The sequence below is a fragment of the Stenella coeruleoalba genome (assembly GCF_951394435.1).
Source record: "Stenella coeruleoalba genome assembly, chromosome: 9".
Taxonomy (NCBI): Eukaryota; Metazoa; Chordata; class Mammalia; order Artiodactyla; family Delphinidae; genus Stenella; species Stenella coeruleoalba.
The window spans coordinates 61,799,723-61,816,650 of NC_137155.1; the positions used below are offsets into that span (position 1 = coordinate 61,799,723).

A 16,928-nucleotide genomic window follows, 5' to 3' on the forward strand; every position below is an offset into this window, starting at 1 on the left:
CAGCCTGAGGCACACCATGTGTTCTCCCGGGGAAGTTGTCCCTGAATCATGGGAGCCTGGCAGTGGTGGGCTGCACAGGCTCCCAGGAGGGGAGGTGTAGATAATGACCTGTGCTTGTACACAGGCTTCTTGGTGGCTGCATTAGCACTCTTAGTGTTTCATGCCGGTCTCTGGGGTCCACACTGATAGCTGCGGCTTCTGCCCCATCACCGGAGCTCATTTAGGTGGTGCTATGAATCCCCTCTCCTCGCATACCCTGAAACAGTGGTCTCTTGCATTTTAGGCAGGTTCATACTTTTTCCTGGACTCCCTCCTGGCTAGGTGTGGTGCACTATCCCCCTTCAGGCTGTGTTCACACAGCCAACCCCAGTCCTCTCCCTGGGATCTGACCTCCGAAGAAGCCGGAGCCTCAGCTCCCAGCCCCCACCCGTCCCGGCCAGCAGGTGAGCACACAAGCCTCTTGGGCTGGTGAGTGCTGGTGGGCACTGATCCTCTGTTGGGAATCTCTCTGCTTTGCCCTCTGTACTCCTGTTGCATTCTCCTCCCTGGCTCCGAAGCTTCCCCCTGCCACCCCCGGTCTCCATCAGTGAAGGGGCTACCTAGTGTGTGGAAACGTTTCCTCCTTCACAGCTCCCTCCCAGAGGTGCAGGTCCCATCCCTATTCTTTTGTCTCTGTTTTTTCTTTTTCCCTACCCAGGTACGTGGGGAGTTCCTTGCCTTTTGGGAGGTCTGAGGTCTTCTGCCAGCATTCAGTAGGTGTTCTGTAGGAGTTGTTCCACATGTAGGTGTATTTCTGATGTATTTGTGGGGAGGAAGGTGATCTCCACGTCTTAATCCTCTGCCATCTTGAAGGTCTCCCTCTGTTAAGATATTTTGATCTATGGGTTATAATTTTTATCCAATTTGGAAATATTTTGGCTATTATTTTTTCAAATATTTTTTTCTGTCTCCACTCCTTTATTCATCTTTATTTTAAGGACTCCAATTATATGTATATTTCTCTCTTGGGGTTGTCCCAGAGCTCAATGATGCTGTTTTTGTTTTTTCAATCTTTTTTCTCTTTGTGCTTTTTTGGGGGGTAGTTTCTACTGCTATACATTCAAGTTATTTCTTTTTTCAGTGTGTAATGTGTTCATAATCCCACCCAGTGTATTTTTTTTTATCTCAGACATTGTAGTTGTCATCTCTCAAGGTTTGATTTGGGTCTCTCTCTTTTTAAAAAAGTTTTTCCATGTCTTTATTTAATATAGCTCCTTTGAATATTTATAATAATATAATAATTGTTTTAATGCATTTGTCTACTAATTCTATTGTCTGTGTCATTTCTGAGTTAGTTTTGATTGATTTTTCTCCTTGTTAATGGGTTGTAATTTCTCTTCTCTTTCTGTGTCCTGTAATTTTTGACTGAAGGACAGAATTCCTGAATTTTATCGAATTGTGTGTTGAGTATTTTAATTTTCCTCTAAATATTCTTGAGGTTTTTTTTTTTCTGGGACACATTTTAGTTACTTGAAAAAGTTTGATCCTTTTTAGTGTTGTTTTGAAGCTTTGTTAGGTGGAATGGGAGCAACATTTATTCTAGTGTGAACTTTACCTGCTACTGAAACCAAACTCTTCCATGTGTTCTACCTGATACCTAGTGAATTTTGATGGTCTATATTATGGCCAGTGAGAACAAGGATTATCTCTGGCCCTGTCTGGGCTTGTGGATTATTTCCTGTAATCTTTTTGACTGTTTTTTTTTTTTCCTCCCCAACCTCAGGTAGTTTCCTCATAGGCATGCATCCATTAGTATTCTACTGAGTACTCAAATGGGACTCTGCAGATCTCTGGAGTTCTTTCTCTGTTGCTCTATATGCTCTCTGCCTTGAGAACGTTTGCCACTTTGGCCTTCCCAGATTCCCAACTCTATCTCTTGAACTCGACGAGAATGCTGGGTTGCACCTGGGCTCCCCTCCCCTGTTTTGTGGCTTGGAAATTTCTCTAGGTGGTTAGCTGGTGCAAACATAGGGCTCACTTTGTTTCTTTTTTGTCAGAGATCCCTGTTGTTCATTTGCTAATTTCCAATGTCTTAAAAAATGGTTCATGTATTTTATTCCATGTTTTAGTTTTTTGAGATGGGAGGGTAAATTTGGCCCCAGTTTTTCCATCTGGGTACAGAGTGAAAGTCTCCAGTGTTATAATTTTTATTTGTTTTTTTTTTTTTTTGAGTCAGCAGTCAAATATATTTCACTTGTAATTTTTTGATATGAATTTTTTTGATATCTCCTCTTCTGTAGGCTTTCTCCTTCATGTCTCTTTTTTTTTTTTTTTTTTTTTTTGTGGTACGCGGGCCTCTCACTGTTGTGGCCTCTCCTGCTGTGGAGCACAGGCTCCAGACGCGCAGGCCCAGCGCCCACGGCTCACGGGCCCAGCCGCTCCACGGCATGTGGGATCCTCCCGGACCAGAGCACAAACCCACGTCCCCTGCATTGGCAGACGGACTCTCAACCACTGTGCCACCAGGGAAGCCCCCATGTCTCTTTTTAATTTGCAGTTTATTTGTTAAAGAGTACAAATTATTTTTCCTGTGAGTTTCCCATACTCTGAATTTTGCTGATTACATCCCTGTGATTTTGTTTAATATTTTCTCTGTCTTGTTCCCTATAAATTGATAGTTGCATCTAGTGCTAATAGAGTTAGGATTGATTATTTTGGCCATACTACTGCAAGAATAGTGGTATATACTTTCAGCAGTGGGTACATTATATCTGTTTGTCTCCTTTTTTGTGATTGTAACAGCTATTGATAGTCAATGCTAAGATCCATTAATTCATTGGAAGTTGAAAAATGGTGGTATTCTATTCTTTCAAGCTTTCTACAATTTTTAGCTGGAATATTTCCACACAGAGAATGTTTCCCTTATTTACCACTGTTTATGTGGTACAATTTGGTAGGATCATCAGGATAAACGCTTGGTTCTTTGTCTTTATTATTGATTTTTAAAATAATGAGTTGATTCTTTAGAATCCTTCAATAGTGAGCATTTGGTTTTTTTGTTTTATTTTTAGTGTCAATATGAACCCATGCCTTTAAATATATTTGATGTATTTTACTTCATCGAAGTTATTATTATTTTGATACTCAAGTATTTTCATCTCTGGCCAGTGGTAGTCTCTTTAAGTTGGCTCTTACGTCCTTTTCATACAAGTCTGCTGGTCACTGATAGTTTCCTTGCTTTCTGGTGTGACAGGCATTCTAAGTTCATCTTGTACATTCCCTGCCTCAGACCTAGAATGAACTAGTAGAAGAAAGAAAATTAAGTGATTTCAGCATGTTCTTCTGAGGCAGTAATTTTAGCATTTGGAAGCAACTGTGGAGATCAGTTAATATATTATAGTCCACACACGGACCTTAAACATGACTAGTGACATAAAAAATACTCATTGTCAACTAAGCTTCCTATTTTAAACATTAAGTGTTTTGCCTTGTGATTATGTAAGGTGATTTTTTATTTTCTTTGTAGGCTTCGCCAATCAGTCAGAAGATGATCAGGTGAATGTAATGGGTTTTCGCTTCTTAGGAGGCTCCCGAGTTACTCTTCTTGCTTCCAAAACCTCTCGTAAGTAAAGCCATGGTATTATTGCTTTTGAAAAGTTCTATTAAGAACAGTGCATCACAGATCATTGCCACATCAAAGATTTCTGCAAGGGTGATGTTAGATATTGAAAACTAAGAGCCATTATATTAGTTATGAAGATAGACTCCTGTTTTATTAGTGATACTTAACTTTGGTTTTGGGGATGAGGAGAGTTTGATAGAGGAATTTAAAGAACTGAAAAATGTTTTTGAGATAGGTATATGGTGAACTAGGTTTTAGGAGTTACTAGAAACTGGAGTTAATTTTTTGGGGGTATGTGTATATTCTTATATCCTCCTTTTGGACACTTGCAAAGATGAAAGTGAAAGTGAATAACTTTTGCTGAGATTAATCTCAGTAGAATGAAAAGTAGTAATTGTATAGTCAAGTTTGAATTTCATACTTAAATATGCTTTATTGATTTGTTTGCTTCATATGAGAATAATGGTTGAAACTACTCAATGTAAAACTGACTTCTGATGTATGTAGATAATGAAGCTACTAAACTCACTGAGTTTTATATACCTTCTTGGAAATAAATTAAAATATTAAGAAAGGAAGTGTTCAACAAATTTTAGGTACACTAAGGGTATTAGGGGAAATGAATGTGTGTGTATGTATATATATATATAAGTCTGAGTACACTCCAGTTTTTAAAATCTCTGCCATTTGTACAGCGGGTTTCATTTTCTATCAATACTTTATGGATTTGCAGTTTTAGTTGGTTATTTCTTTTATAATTAGAAAATATAGTAAAATAAGGATACGTTCTTTTTGAAAAATGAAGATGTTAACGGGGGAACATTTATACATCCTTATTTTAGAAACTATAATGAAGTTTCTGTGGTTAAAATCATAACAGCTTCTGGAATGTGTAGGTTGGTGGCTAGTGAAATAGATTTGGAAACAACTAAAAATTAAAGAATAAGATACACAAATTAAAGACATTTCTGAGAAGAATGAGAGAATTTTGTACTTTTCGTGGTCTTTGTAATTGGTCATGATTGTAGTCTTCTTTACATTGGCACCATTTTGCTTTGATTAATTTTAATCTTCAGTTGGTTGATGGAATCATTTTTGTACATTTCTCTTTGTTAAAATGTTCTCTTTAGTTATACTAAAAAATTGTTGCCAACATTTCTTTGGGAAATTATACACATCTGTTTGATTTCAGTTGATGATGCTGTATGATGAATCTGCAATTGAGACCATTTAAAAAAGGCAAACATTTATTTGTGCAAATGAGGGTATTTATGTCCTAATGCATTATATTTATTCTTTTTTAGATAAAGTAACTCTTAGAACATTGCTGTTGCCCATAGTTACTTTATCATTCTCTAAATTTCACCAAATATCCATGTATATAACTGATTTATTCACATTCATCTTAATATATGGTAATGAATGCCTTGACACAGCTACAGTGTGGGCAGACAGACTAAATAATGGAATTGGAGAGAAACTATTACATAAAGAATCAAATGAACTGTGTAAACTGAAACATGAAGTGTAGCCATTACAATTCCCTGATGGTTATTTTGGCCTCAGTGATGTCTAGAATTCTACCTAGGGAATGTCCTTGGAGATGAAGGGAGATAGATATGAAGAAAATACAATGGGATGGAGTCAAAATGGTGGAGTAGGAGGACGCGGAGTTTGTGTCTCCTCACAACTAGGGCACCTACCAGGCACTGGTGGGGGACCACGGACACCTAAGGAGTTGGGAGGAACCCCTGAGCAACTGGGTAGGATGTGGGTGTGGGGAGGGAGCATAGGGAGAGGTGGGGGCAGTTTGGGACCAGTGCCCCTGAGGGGTAGCTGAGGGAGAGGAGGTGCTCGTATGCCTGGAGCGGTCCACTCATGGTGAGGGGAGCAACGGGGATGGGGGAGAGACCCTTGGGGGATTGGAGTGAACACAGCCAGCATTTCCCGTGCCCACTTGGGCTCTGGGGAGTCTGCTGAGGTCCCAGGCCTGATCCTCTGCCCTCTGAGGCCCTCTCCAGCTGTGTGAGTCCTGAGGGCATGGGAGGGAGGGAGAGGGAGAAGGGAGAGGAAACGTGGAGGCCAGACGGGATTGGTGGCCCTGGGGGGGGGAGGTAGCTGGGGGAGGGGAGGGGTTCCCACGCTTGGGAGGGTCCCACTATAGTGAGGGGATCAGCGGGGAGCCTGCTGAGGTCCAGAGCCTGATCCTCTACACTCTGAGGCACCCTGAGCCTAAGCCCCGCCCCCACACCCCCACCCAGGGCCTAACCTCCGAACTCCTCACTCTGAGGCCCCCCTCCGGCCCTGCTGCCTTTTCCAGCCCTGCAGGTCCTAAGCCTAGGCCCCGCCCCCACCTAAGCCCCGCCCCCACAGCCAAGACCTTTTCCAGCTTTTTTTTTTTAGGTGTGGTTATGTTTTTTTTCTTTTTCATGTTTATTTATTTTGGCTACACTGGGCCTTAGTTGTGGCACACTGGATCTTCGTTGCAACATGTTAAGTTGTGGCATGCATTTGGGATGTAGTTCTCCGACCAGGAATCGAACCCCGGCCCCCTGCATTGGGAGCATGAAGTCTTAACCACTGGGCCACCAGCGAAGTCCCTATGGTTCTGTTTTACCTTGTTGTTGTTGTTGCATGTATATCTTTATTTTTTCTAAAAATTTTTTATTTTTCTAATTTTACTTTATTTTTTATTCTTTGTTATTGTACTGCTCCTTTTTTTTTTTTCTGCACCATGTGGCTTGCAGGATCTTGATTCCCAGGCTGGGTGGGGCAGGCCTGAGCTCCTGTGGTGAGAGAGCTCTGTCCAAACTGCTGGACTAAAAGAACCTCAGATACCAGGGAATATTAATTGGAGTGAGGTCTCTCAGAAGTCCTCATCTCGGCACCAAGACCTGGCTCTACCCAACTGCCTGCAAACTCCAGTTCTGGATGCCTCAGGCCAAACGACCCGTAAGAGATGAACATAGCACCACCCATCAAAAAAAATGACATGACAAACAAATATGTTACAGACAAAGGAGCAAGGTAAAAACCTACAAGACCAAATAAATGAAGAGGAAATAGGTAAACTACCTGAAAAAGAATTCAGAGTAATGATAGTAAAGGTGATCCAAAATCTAGGAAATAGGTTGGAGGCACAGATTGAGAAAATACAAGAAATGTTTAACAAAGACCTAGAAGAACTAAAGAACAAACAATGATGAACAACACAATATCTGAAATGAAAAATACATTAGAAGGAATCAATAGCAGAATTACTGAGGCAGAAGAACAAATAAGTGAGCTGGAAGATAGGATGGTGGAAATAACTGCTGAGGAGCAGAATAAAGAAAAAAGAATGAAAAAAATTGAGGACAGTCTCAGAGACCTCTGGGACAACATTAAACACACCAACATTCAAATTATAGGGGTTGCAGAAGAAGAAGAGAAAGAGTCTTAGAAAATATTTGAAGAGGTTATAATCGAAAACTTTCCTAACATGGGAAAGGAAATAGCCACGCAAGGCCAGGAAGTGCAGAGAGTCCCATACAGGATAAACCCTAGGAGAAACACACCCAGACACGTATTAATCAAACTAACAAAAATTAAATTCAAAGAAGAATATTAAAAGCAGCAAGGGAAAAGCAACAAATAACAAACAAGGGAATCCCCTTAAGGTTATCAGCTGATTTTTCAGTAGAAACTCTGCAGCCCAGAAGGGAGTGGCATGATGTATTTAAAGTGATGAAAGGGGAAAACCTACAACCAAGATTACTCTACCCAGCAAAGATCTCACTCAGATTCGATGGAGAAATCAAAAGCTTTACAGACAAGCAAAAGCTAAGAGAATTCAGCACCACCAACACCACCAAACCAGCTTTACAACAAATGCTAAAGGACCTTCTCTAGGTGGGAAACACAGAGAAGAAAAAGACCCACAAAAACAAACCCAAACGATTAAGAAAATGGTAATTGGAACAGACATATCAATAATTACCTTGAATGTAAATGGATTAAATGCTCCAACCAAGACAGACTGGCTGAATGGATACAAAAACAAGACCCGTATATATGCTGTCTATAAGAGATTCACTTCAGACCTAGGGACACATACAGACTGAAAGTGAGGGGATGGAAAAAGATATTCTATGCAGATGGAAAACACAGGAAAGCTGGAGTAACAATACTTATATCAGATAAAATAGACTTTAAAATAAAGACTATTATAAGAGATAAGGAAGGACACTATATAATGATCAAGGGATCAATCCAAGGAGAAAACATAACAATTATAAATATTTATACACCCAACATAGGAGCACCTCAATACAAAAGGCAAATGCTAGTAGCCTTTAAAGGGAAAATCGACAGTAACACAATAATAGTGGGGGCCTTTAACACCCCACTTACCCCAAAAGACAGATCATCCAGACAGAAAATAAATAAGGAAACACAAGCTTTAAATGACACAATAGACCAGATAGATTTAAATGATATTTATAGGACATTCCACCTGAAAACGACAGAATACACTTTCTTCTCAAGTGCACACGGAACATTCTCCAGGATAGATCATATCTTGGGTCACAAATCAAGCCTTGGTAAATTCAAGAAAATTGAAATCGTATCAAGTATCTTTTCCAACCACAATACTATGAGACTAGATATCAATTACAGGAAAAAGTCTGTAAAAAATACAAGCAAATGGAGGCTAAACAATATGCTACTAAATAACGAGAGATCACTGAGGAAATCAAAGAGGAAATCAAAAAATACCTAGAAACAAATGACAATGAAAACACGACAACCCAAAATCTATGGGTTGCAGCAACAGCAGTTCTAAGAGGGAAGTTTATAGCAAAACAATCCTACCTCAAGAAACAAGAAACATCTCAAATAATCAACCTAACCTTACACCTAAAGCAATTAGAGAAAGAAGAACAAAAATACCCCAAAGTTAGCAGAAGGAAAGAAATCATAAAAATCAGATCAGAAATAAATGAAAGAGAAATGAAGGAAATGATAGCAAAGATCAATAAAACTAAAAGTTCGTTCTTTGAGAAGATAAACAAAATGATAAGCCATTAGCCAGACTCATCAAGAAAATAAGGGTGAAGACTCAAATCAATAGAATTAGAAATGAAAAAGGAGAAGTATCAACTGACCCTGCAGAAATACAAAGGATCATGAGAGATTATTAAAAGCAACTATATGCAAATAAAATGGACAACCTGAAATAAATGGACAAATTCTTAGAAAAGCACAACCTTCTGAGACTGAACCAGGAAGAAATAGAAAATATAAACAGACCAATCACAAGCACTGAAATTGAGACTGTGATTAAAAATCTTCCAACAAAAGCCCAGGACCAGATGGCTTCACAGGCGAATTCTGTCAAACATTTAGAGAAGAGCTAACACCTATATCCTTCTCAAACTCTTTCAAAATATACCAGAGGGAGGAACACTCCCACACTCATTCTACAAGGCCACCACCATCACCCTGATACCAAAACCAGACACAGATGTTACAAAGAAAGTAAACTACAGGCCAATATCACTGATGAACGTAGATGCAAAAATCCTCAACAAAATACTAGCAAACAGAATCCAACAGCACATTAAAAGGATCATACACCATGATGAAGTGGGGTTTATCCCAGGAATGCAAGGATTCTTCAATATACGCGAATCAATCAATGTGATACACGATATTTACAAATTGAACGAAAAATACCATATGATCATCTCAATAGATGCAGAAAAAGCTTTCAACAAAATTCAACACCCATTTATGATAAAAACCCTCCAGAAAGTAGGCTTATTGGGAACTTACCTCAACATAATAAAGGCCATATATGACAAACCCACAGCCAAGATCGTTTTCAGTGGTGAAAAACTGTGTAACCATTTAGTCTAAGATCTGGAACAAGACAAGGTTGCCTACTCTCACCACTGTTATTCAACGTAGTTTTGAAAGTTTTAGCCACAGCAATCTGAGAAGAAAATGAAATAAAAGGAATCCAAATCGGGAAAGACGACATAAACTGTCTGTTTGCAGATGACATGATACCATACATACAGAATCCTAAGGATGCTACCAGAAAGCTACTAGAGCTAATCAATGAATTTGGTAAAGTATCCGGATACAAAATTAATGCTCAGAAACCTCTTGCATTCCTATACACTAATGATGAAAAATCTGAAAGACAAAATAAGGAAACACTCCTATTTACCATTGCAAGAAAAAGAATAAAATACCTAGGAATAGGGCTTCCCTGGTGGCGCAGTGGTTGAGAGTCCGCCTGCCAATGCAGGGGATGCAGGTTTGTGCCCTGGTCCGGGAAGATCCCACATGCCGCAGAGCAGCTGGGCCCGTGAGCCATGGCCGCTGAGCCTGCGCATCCGGAGCCTGTGCTCTGCAATGGGAGAGGCCACAACAGTGAGAGGCCTGCATCCTGCAAAAAAAAAAAAAACCAAAAACCCCTAGGAATAAACCTGCCTCAGGAGACAAAAGTCCTGTATGCAGAAAGTATAACACATTGATGAATGAAATTAAAGATGATAGAAACAGATGGAGAGATATACCATGTTCTTGGATTGGAAGAATCAACATTGTGAAAATGACTATACTACCCAAAGCAATCTACAGATTCAGTGCAATCCCTATCAAACTACCAATGGCATTTTTCACAGAACTAGAACAAAAAATGTCACAATTTGTATGGAAACACAAAAGAACCCAAATAGCCAAAGCAATCTTGAGAAAGAAAAACGGAGCTGGAGGAATCAGGCTCCCTGACTTCAGACTATATACCAAGCCACAGTAATCAAGACAGTACGGTACTAGCACAAAAACAGAAATATAGATCAATGGAACAGGATAGAAAGCCCAGAGATAAACCCACACACATATGGTCACCTTATTTTTGATAAAGGAGGCAAGAATATACAATGGAGAAAAGACAGCCTTTTCAATAAGTGGTGCTGGGAAAACTGGACAGCGACATGTAAAAGAATGAAGTTGGGGCTTCCCTGGTGGCGCAGTGGTTGAGAGTCCGCCTGTCGATTCAGGGGACACAGGTTCATGCCCCGGTCCGGGAAGATCCCACATGCCACGGAGCGGCTGTGCCCGTGAGCCATGGCCGCTGAGCCTGTGCGTCCGGAGCCTGTGCTCCATAACGGGAGAGGCCACAACAGTGAGAGGCCCGTGTAACGCAAAAAAAAAAAAAAAAAAGGAAAAAAAAGAATGAAGTTGGAACACTCCTTAACACCATACACAAAAAGAAACTCAAAATGGAGTAAAGACGTAAATGTAAGGTCAGACACTATTAAACTCTTAGTAGAAATCATAGGCAGAACACTCTATGACATAAAACACAGCAAGATCCTTTTTGATCCACCTCCTAGAGACATGGAAATAAAAACAAAAGTAAACAAATGGGACCTAATGAAACTTAAAAGCTTTTGCACAGCAAAGGAAACCATAAACAAGACTAAAAGACAACCCTCAGGTTGGGAGAAAATATTTGCAAATGAAGCAATTGACAAAGGATTAATCTCCACAATTTACAAGCAGCTCAATATCAATAAAGCAGACAACCCAATCCAAAAGTGGGCAGAAGACCTAAATAGACATTTCTCCAAAGAAGGTGTACAGATTGCCAACAGACACATGAAAGGATGGTAAACATCAGTAATCATTAGAGAAATGCAGATCAAAACTACAATGAGGTATCACCTCACACTGGTCAGAATGGCCATCATCAATAAATCTAGAAACAATAAATGCTGGAGAGGGTGTGGAGAAAAGGGAGCCCTCTTGCAGTGTTGGTGGGAATGTAAATTGATACAGCCACTATGGAGAACAGTATGGAGGTTCCTTAAAAAACTAAAAACAGAGCTACTATACGACCCAGCAACCCCACTACTCGGCATATACCCTGAGAAAACCATAATTCAAAAAGAGTCATGTACCACTTGACTGTTCATTTCAGCTCTGTTTACAATAACCAGGACATGGAAGCGACCTAAGTGTCCATTGATACTTAGAAGATGTGGCACATATATGTGATGGAATATTACTCAGCCATAAAAAGAAACGAAATTGAGTTATTTGTAGTGAGGTGGGTGGACCTAGAGTCTGTCATACAGACTGAAATAAGTCAGAAAGAGACAAACAAATACTGTATGCTAACACATATATATGGAATGTAAAAAAAAAAAAAAAAAACGGTTCTGAAGAAAGTAGGCGCAGGACAGGAAGACACAGATGTAGAGAATTGACTTGAGGACACAGGGAGGGGGAAGGGCAAGCTGGGAAGAAGTGAGAGAGTGCCATGGACCTATATGTACTGCCAAATGTAAAATAGATAGCTAGTCGGAAGCAGCCGCATAGCACAGGGAGATCAGGTAGGTGCTTTGTAACCACCTAGAGGGGTGGGATATGGAGGGTGGGAAGGAGACGGAAGAGGGAGGAGATATCGGGATTTATATATATGTATAGCTGATTCACTTTGTTATAAAGCAGAAACTAACACACATTTGTGAAGCAATTATACTCCAAAAAAGATGTTTAAAAAAAAAAAAAAAAAGACTGGAGTGAGGGGAAGACTGGGGAAGCTCCAAGGGGAATGATATGACAGCAGAGAATACCAGGGTGTTTGCCATGCACCATGGCAGGCATACTTAGTGTATTTTATTCCTTATATAATTGAAAAGAGTATGACTAGGGGAATGAGAGCAGATATATTCTTGAATTCTGGCTGAGGGTGACAAATTGAAGTTAAAAACCAATTTAAAGAGGTAATATATTTATAGAATTTGTCAATGTACCTTTGGGAATATAAATAAATATTTCACATGCACATATTGTATTACCTTAAGTTCCTTAAGCAAAAAGACTAAGGTAATTTTTGTACTCCCAACATTTCTTTCTTTATGAAATTGCACATAATAATTGTTCAATAAATGGTGAACTAAATAAAATAGGTAACTTTGATCTCAGAAAGTGTACAGTCTCTTTGTAGAGACTGAATATAATCATCTGGAAGGTTAAATAAGAGTACATGGTTGGGGCTTCCCTGGTGGCACAGTGGTTGAGAGTCCGCCTGCTGATGCAGGGGACGTGGGTTCGTGCCCTGGTCCTGGAAGATCCCACATGCCACGGAGCGGCTGTGCCCGTGAGCCATGGCCACTGAGCCTGCGGGTCCGGAGCCTGGGCTCCGCAACAGGAGAGGCCCACATACCGCAAAAAAAAAAAAAAAAAAAAAAAAGAGTACATGGTTGTATGTATTAACTGCACAGTAAACTGTAGAATTCTCTATATAAATTCAGAGAAATGCATTGTTATGAGGTGGTTAAAATTGATAGATAATCTTTGGATTATTTAAAGTTTAGCTGAAGTTCCAATCCCTGCTCTGTTATTAATTGGCTAGATGACCTTGCAGATTATTTAAACTCTTCTGTTGCTATATTTATTCTTCTGTAAAATGGGGCTATTGTTATATAGCCAGTAGCCTATTGGGCTGAGAGTGAATGTGCAGTGCTTTAGATAGTGATTGGCACATATAAGGCTTCTATAGATGGTAGAGAAATAAAGGTTTCTTGGGGTAGGTGAGACTGAAGCCAGATCCTGAGGAATAGGTAGAGTTTAGACAATTGGGGAAGAAGGATATATACCATGAATTATTGGTCTGACATTTAAATTGCTTTGTGACCTTTGGCAAGTCTCTGAAATTCTCTGTGCCTGGTTTTCCTTCTTATAAAAAATGGGTTTTTGTAGTTATAGTGCTTGATGTATACATAGCTGGTGCTCTTATAATAGTTGCTCTTATCATAGATGTGGTTATTGTCACTGATGTCATCATCATTGTCATCATTGTTGTCATCATAATCATCAGGGTAGGAGATAGACAAGACTTTGGCTGTCTTGGAGCTGATGTGTCAGGGAATGGAGGGAATGGAGGGAACCAAGATTTATAATTGGGGAAGGGTCTTATTGCAAAATCTCTCTTCAAATGAAAGAACTATTAGAAAAATAGAAAACTTTGATTATGTTTACAGGGATTTAAGCTGCCTACTGTGTCCAGGATGTGGGCTTTCTATAGAATAAATTTTATTTCACATCAATTTTTTGAAACAAACTAGTGATACCAGGTTGTACTTTTGCAATGGCTGTTTTCTTACCTTTTTTTGTTATGTTTGTTTGTTTTTTACCTTTTGAGTAAAGCTCTTTTTAGAAGGATCCAAATTTTGTGTTTTTACCATACTGAAACCTATTATAAGATACATAGTTAAAATGACTATGCAGCTTGCTGTTGTGACCACATACCTTTGGAATGAGCTTTGAAGATGTTAAGTTGTTGATGCAGAAAATCACGATAAGGCAGTAGAATTATTTTTATTAAGCCAGTAGAAATTATATCTATATTCCAAAAAAGAAATCTTTGTCCTTTTGGTATTCATGTCAGAGTTAGTGATAATTCATATAGTTTCAGCTACTAGTTATGTGTTAATAAGCCTTTTCCTTAATTATTTTTTCTCTTTAGAACGATATCGCATCCAGAGTGAACAATTTGAGGATCTTTGGCTCATAACAAATGAGCTTATTATCCGCCTTCAGGAATATTTTGAAAAACAGGGAATCAAAGATTTCGCATGTTCTTTTTCTGGATCTATGCCCCTTCAAGAATATTTCGAGTTGATCGATCATCATTTTGAGGTGTGTATGATCATAACCCGTATCATCTGTAATTTTTCAATATATGAAAGAAAGATGCTGCAGAGGTAAGGATTCTAGTATACGTGCTATTAGGCAGTGTACATCAAGTTGTTATTCTTATGTGGATGGTGGGGTTGTGAATCTGTTCCTGCCCTCTTGCCCAGTTTGTGATCAATTGCACACTTTTACAGAGTGGCTGCCTGGAGCTGTGGTCTGGCCTCAGAACAGAGCTGGTTTAATTCTCCCACATGGGGATTTAACCTTTGACCCCAATAACCCAGTGTTAAAACTATTTGAGCTTATTGGCAGCCAATTGGCTAACTAATTCTAGCAGGCCATAAATGAGGTGTGATTATAAAGTAAAGTAATTTTTCCTTTTCATTTTTAACAAGCACACCAGAACTTCTGCATCTGAATGAGGGTTAATCACGTAAAATATTCTCCAGTATCTGGCACAATGGGTGCTTAGTAAATGCTGAATGATTAAATGTCTAAATTAATGAGATCTGACAGTGACTTTGTTGCCTGGATATATTTGCATTTCTTCTTTGGAAGTACCTTCAGAGCCTGTGTTAGATTCTCTTGAGTATCTTGAGGGTGTCAAATCTTCATCCTTTGAAGATTGACTTGATATTTGGAAATAGTCAGGAGTCATGTTTTGTGAAAAAAATTGGACAATGAAAGTCATTGTTTTAAGTCCCATGTGTTAAAAAAAAAATTCACCAGGCTTTTATTTGCCTATAAGTAGACTCTGTAGGGAATTACAAAGAGGAATTTCAAAAAAATTTTGCACTTTGTTTAAGGAAACATTGGTTCCCTAGAGTGGCTACTTTTTAAGGAATCAATAGGTTTTGCATTTCAATTTGTAAACTATGGTGTGTGTTGTGTGTGTGTGTGTGTGTGCACATGCGTGCGTGTGTGTGTGTGTGTGTGTTAGAGAGAGAGAGGATGAGAGAGAGAAAGAGGGAGTGAGAGAGAGAATACGTCATGTAAATTGTCAGTCACATGAACATTCTACTTAATGTTCAGTCCCTTGAACATTCTAAGAGCATTGACTTTAACCTACAAATAAAGACTTCTTTGAATACAGTGTGAACATAAAGGGAAAATTTCAGTGCATACCATCCCATTGCAGATAACACGGCATTATCAAATAAATTGAATTTATTTGGGTCTTCCCTCATCTAAGCTGATAATATTGTATAGGACAGTATACTTTGACCAAATTGTGGCACCAAAATCAATAGTTTGGGAAATATGTTTAGGTACTCTAAGTATTGAGAACCTTTATAATTCTCTAGGATATATCTTAAGAAATTCCTGCTTCACTGTGCAAAACTGGGGTCCAGTGACTTATGGAAGAGAGTCCACAGAAAGACTATACTAATTACCTATTTGTAATATTTAAAATAAAAAAATATTAGATTCTAATTGACTATGTTTGACATACAGTCCGCCTCCCTCCTCCCCGCCTTATTTGCTGGCTAGTAAATCCCTGGAGTTTCTACATCAGGGACATTTCCTTTCTGGGGAGGGACTTAGGGAATGTGGTGAACTATAGGCACTTTTGTTACACAGTTAAAAAGGGCATGCTATACTTCCTTTGCTCTCTGGCCCCGCTCTACTTTTTTTTTTTTTTTTTTTTTTTTTTTTTGCGGTACGCGGGCCTCCGGGAGCACAGGCTCCAGCGGCCATGGCTCATGGGCCCAGCCACTCCGCGGCATGTGGGATCTTCTCCAGCGGCCATGGCTCATGGGCCCAGCCACTCCGCGGCATGTGGGATCTTCCCGGACCCGGGCACGAACCCACATCCCCTGCATTGGCAGGCAGACTCTCAACCACTGCGCCACCAGGGAAGCCCTACTTTTTTTTTTTTTTTTTTTTTTTTTTTAATATGACTTTAAACTTTGAATCAAGGTGGCTTTTGGAATCTATGTGTCCCTTAGTGTAAGCTCCCTGAAGACAGGAATTTTTGTCTGTTTTATTCATTGTTGTAATTCCTAGAGTCTAGAACACTGCGTGGCACTAAGATCAATAAATATTTGTTAAATGTTGAAATTCTGACATGTGAAAACATTTCAATCACTGCTGTTTTGTTACACGTTCAAAGAAATGATAACCTGGCTGATGTCTCAGTTTTGAGAATATTTAAAAAATTTTTTGTTTCATGAATTGAGGAAATAAAGTATTATAGCAGGAAATCATATAATTAAAAGGGTGAATTATTGATAACTCTAATATTCTTTTTTAAAAATTTAGTTGTTATGTCACTTAACTTTTGGTAATGAAAGTTTTTTTTTTTCCTTCAAGAGAATATACTTTGATTTAGTTAGCTACTTAATGCTTCTGAAACTGGGGTTAAAAGAAGTTAATAAAATTCCAAGTTTTTTTTCCAATCATGTGTCTGTTCTCCATACATGCACTGAAAAGGTAAGGAAGTTTGGTTTGATATCAGAAATGTAAACTATAATATGTTTGATTTCTGAACATTTTGAATATGATATTTACTTCAGAACTAGTTATGACTGTTTTGTTAAGTTGAATTAGCAGTTCACATGATCTGGGTTCATGGAGTATTCCCTATGACTTTGACTAGCTTTCTTTATTTTAATTGTATTAAATT

The 16,928-nt window shown here is 39.0% G+C and overlaps 1 protein-coding gene across 6 annotated transcripts in view; it reads left to right on the plus strand.

Annotated features, from left to right (window-relative positions):
* The window catches only part of BBS9 (Bardet-Biedl syndrome 9), a 614,322-nt gene that overhangs the window by 213,345 nt on the left and 384,049 nt on the right, over positions 1 to 16,928 (plus strand). For all 6 annotated transcript variants that reach the window (XR_013829928.1, XR_013829929.1, XR_013829930.1 and 3 more), the window contains 2 exons: positions 3,506 to 3,601; positions 14,133 to 14,305. Coding sequence is in view for 1 of the 6 variants with exons in the window: in XM_079932453.1 (XP_079788579.1) it covers positions 3,506 to 3,601; positions 14,133 to 14,305 (269 nt within the window). In the remaining 5 variants the exon portion in view is untranslated. The remainder of the gene's footprint in view (positions 1 to 3,505; positions 3,602 to 14,132; positions 14,306 to 16,928) is intronic.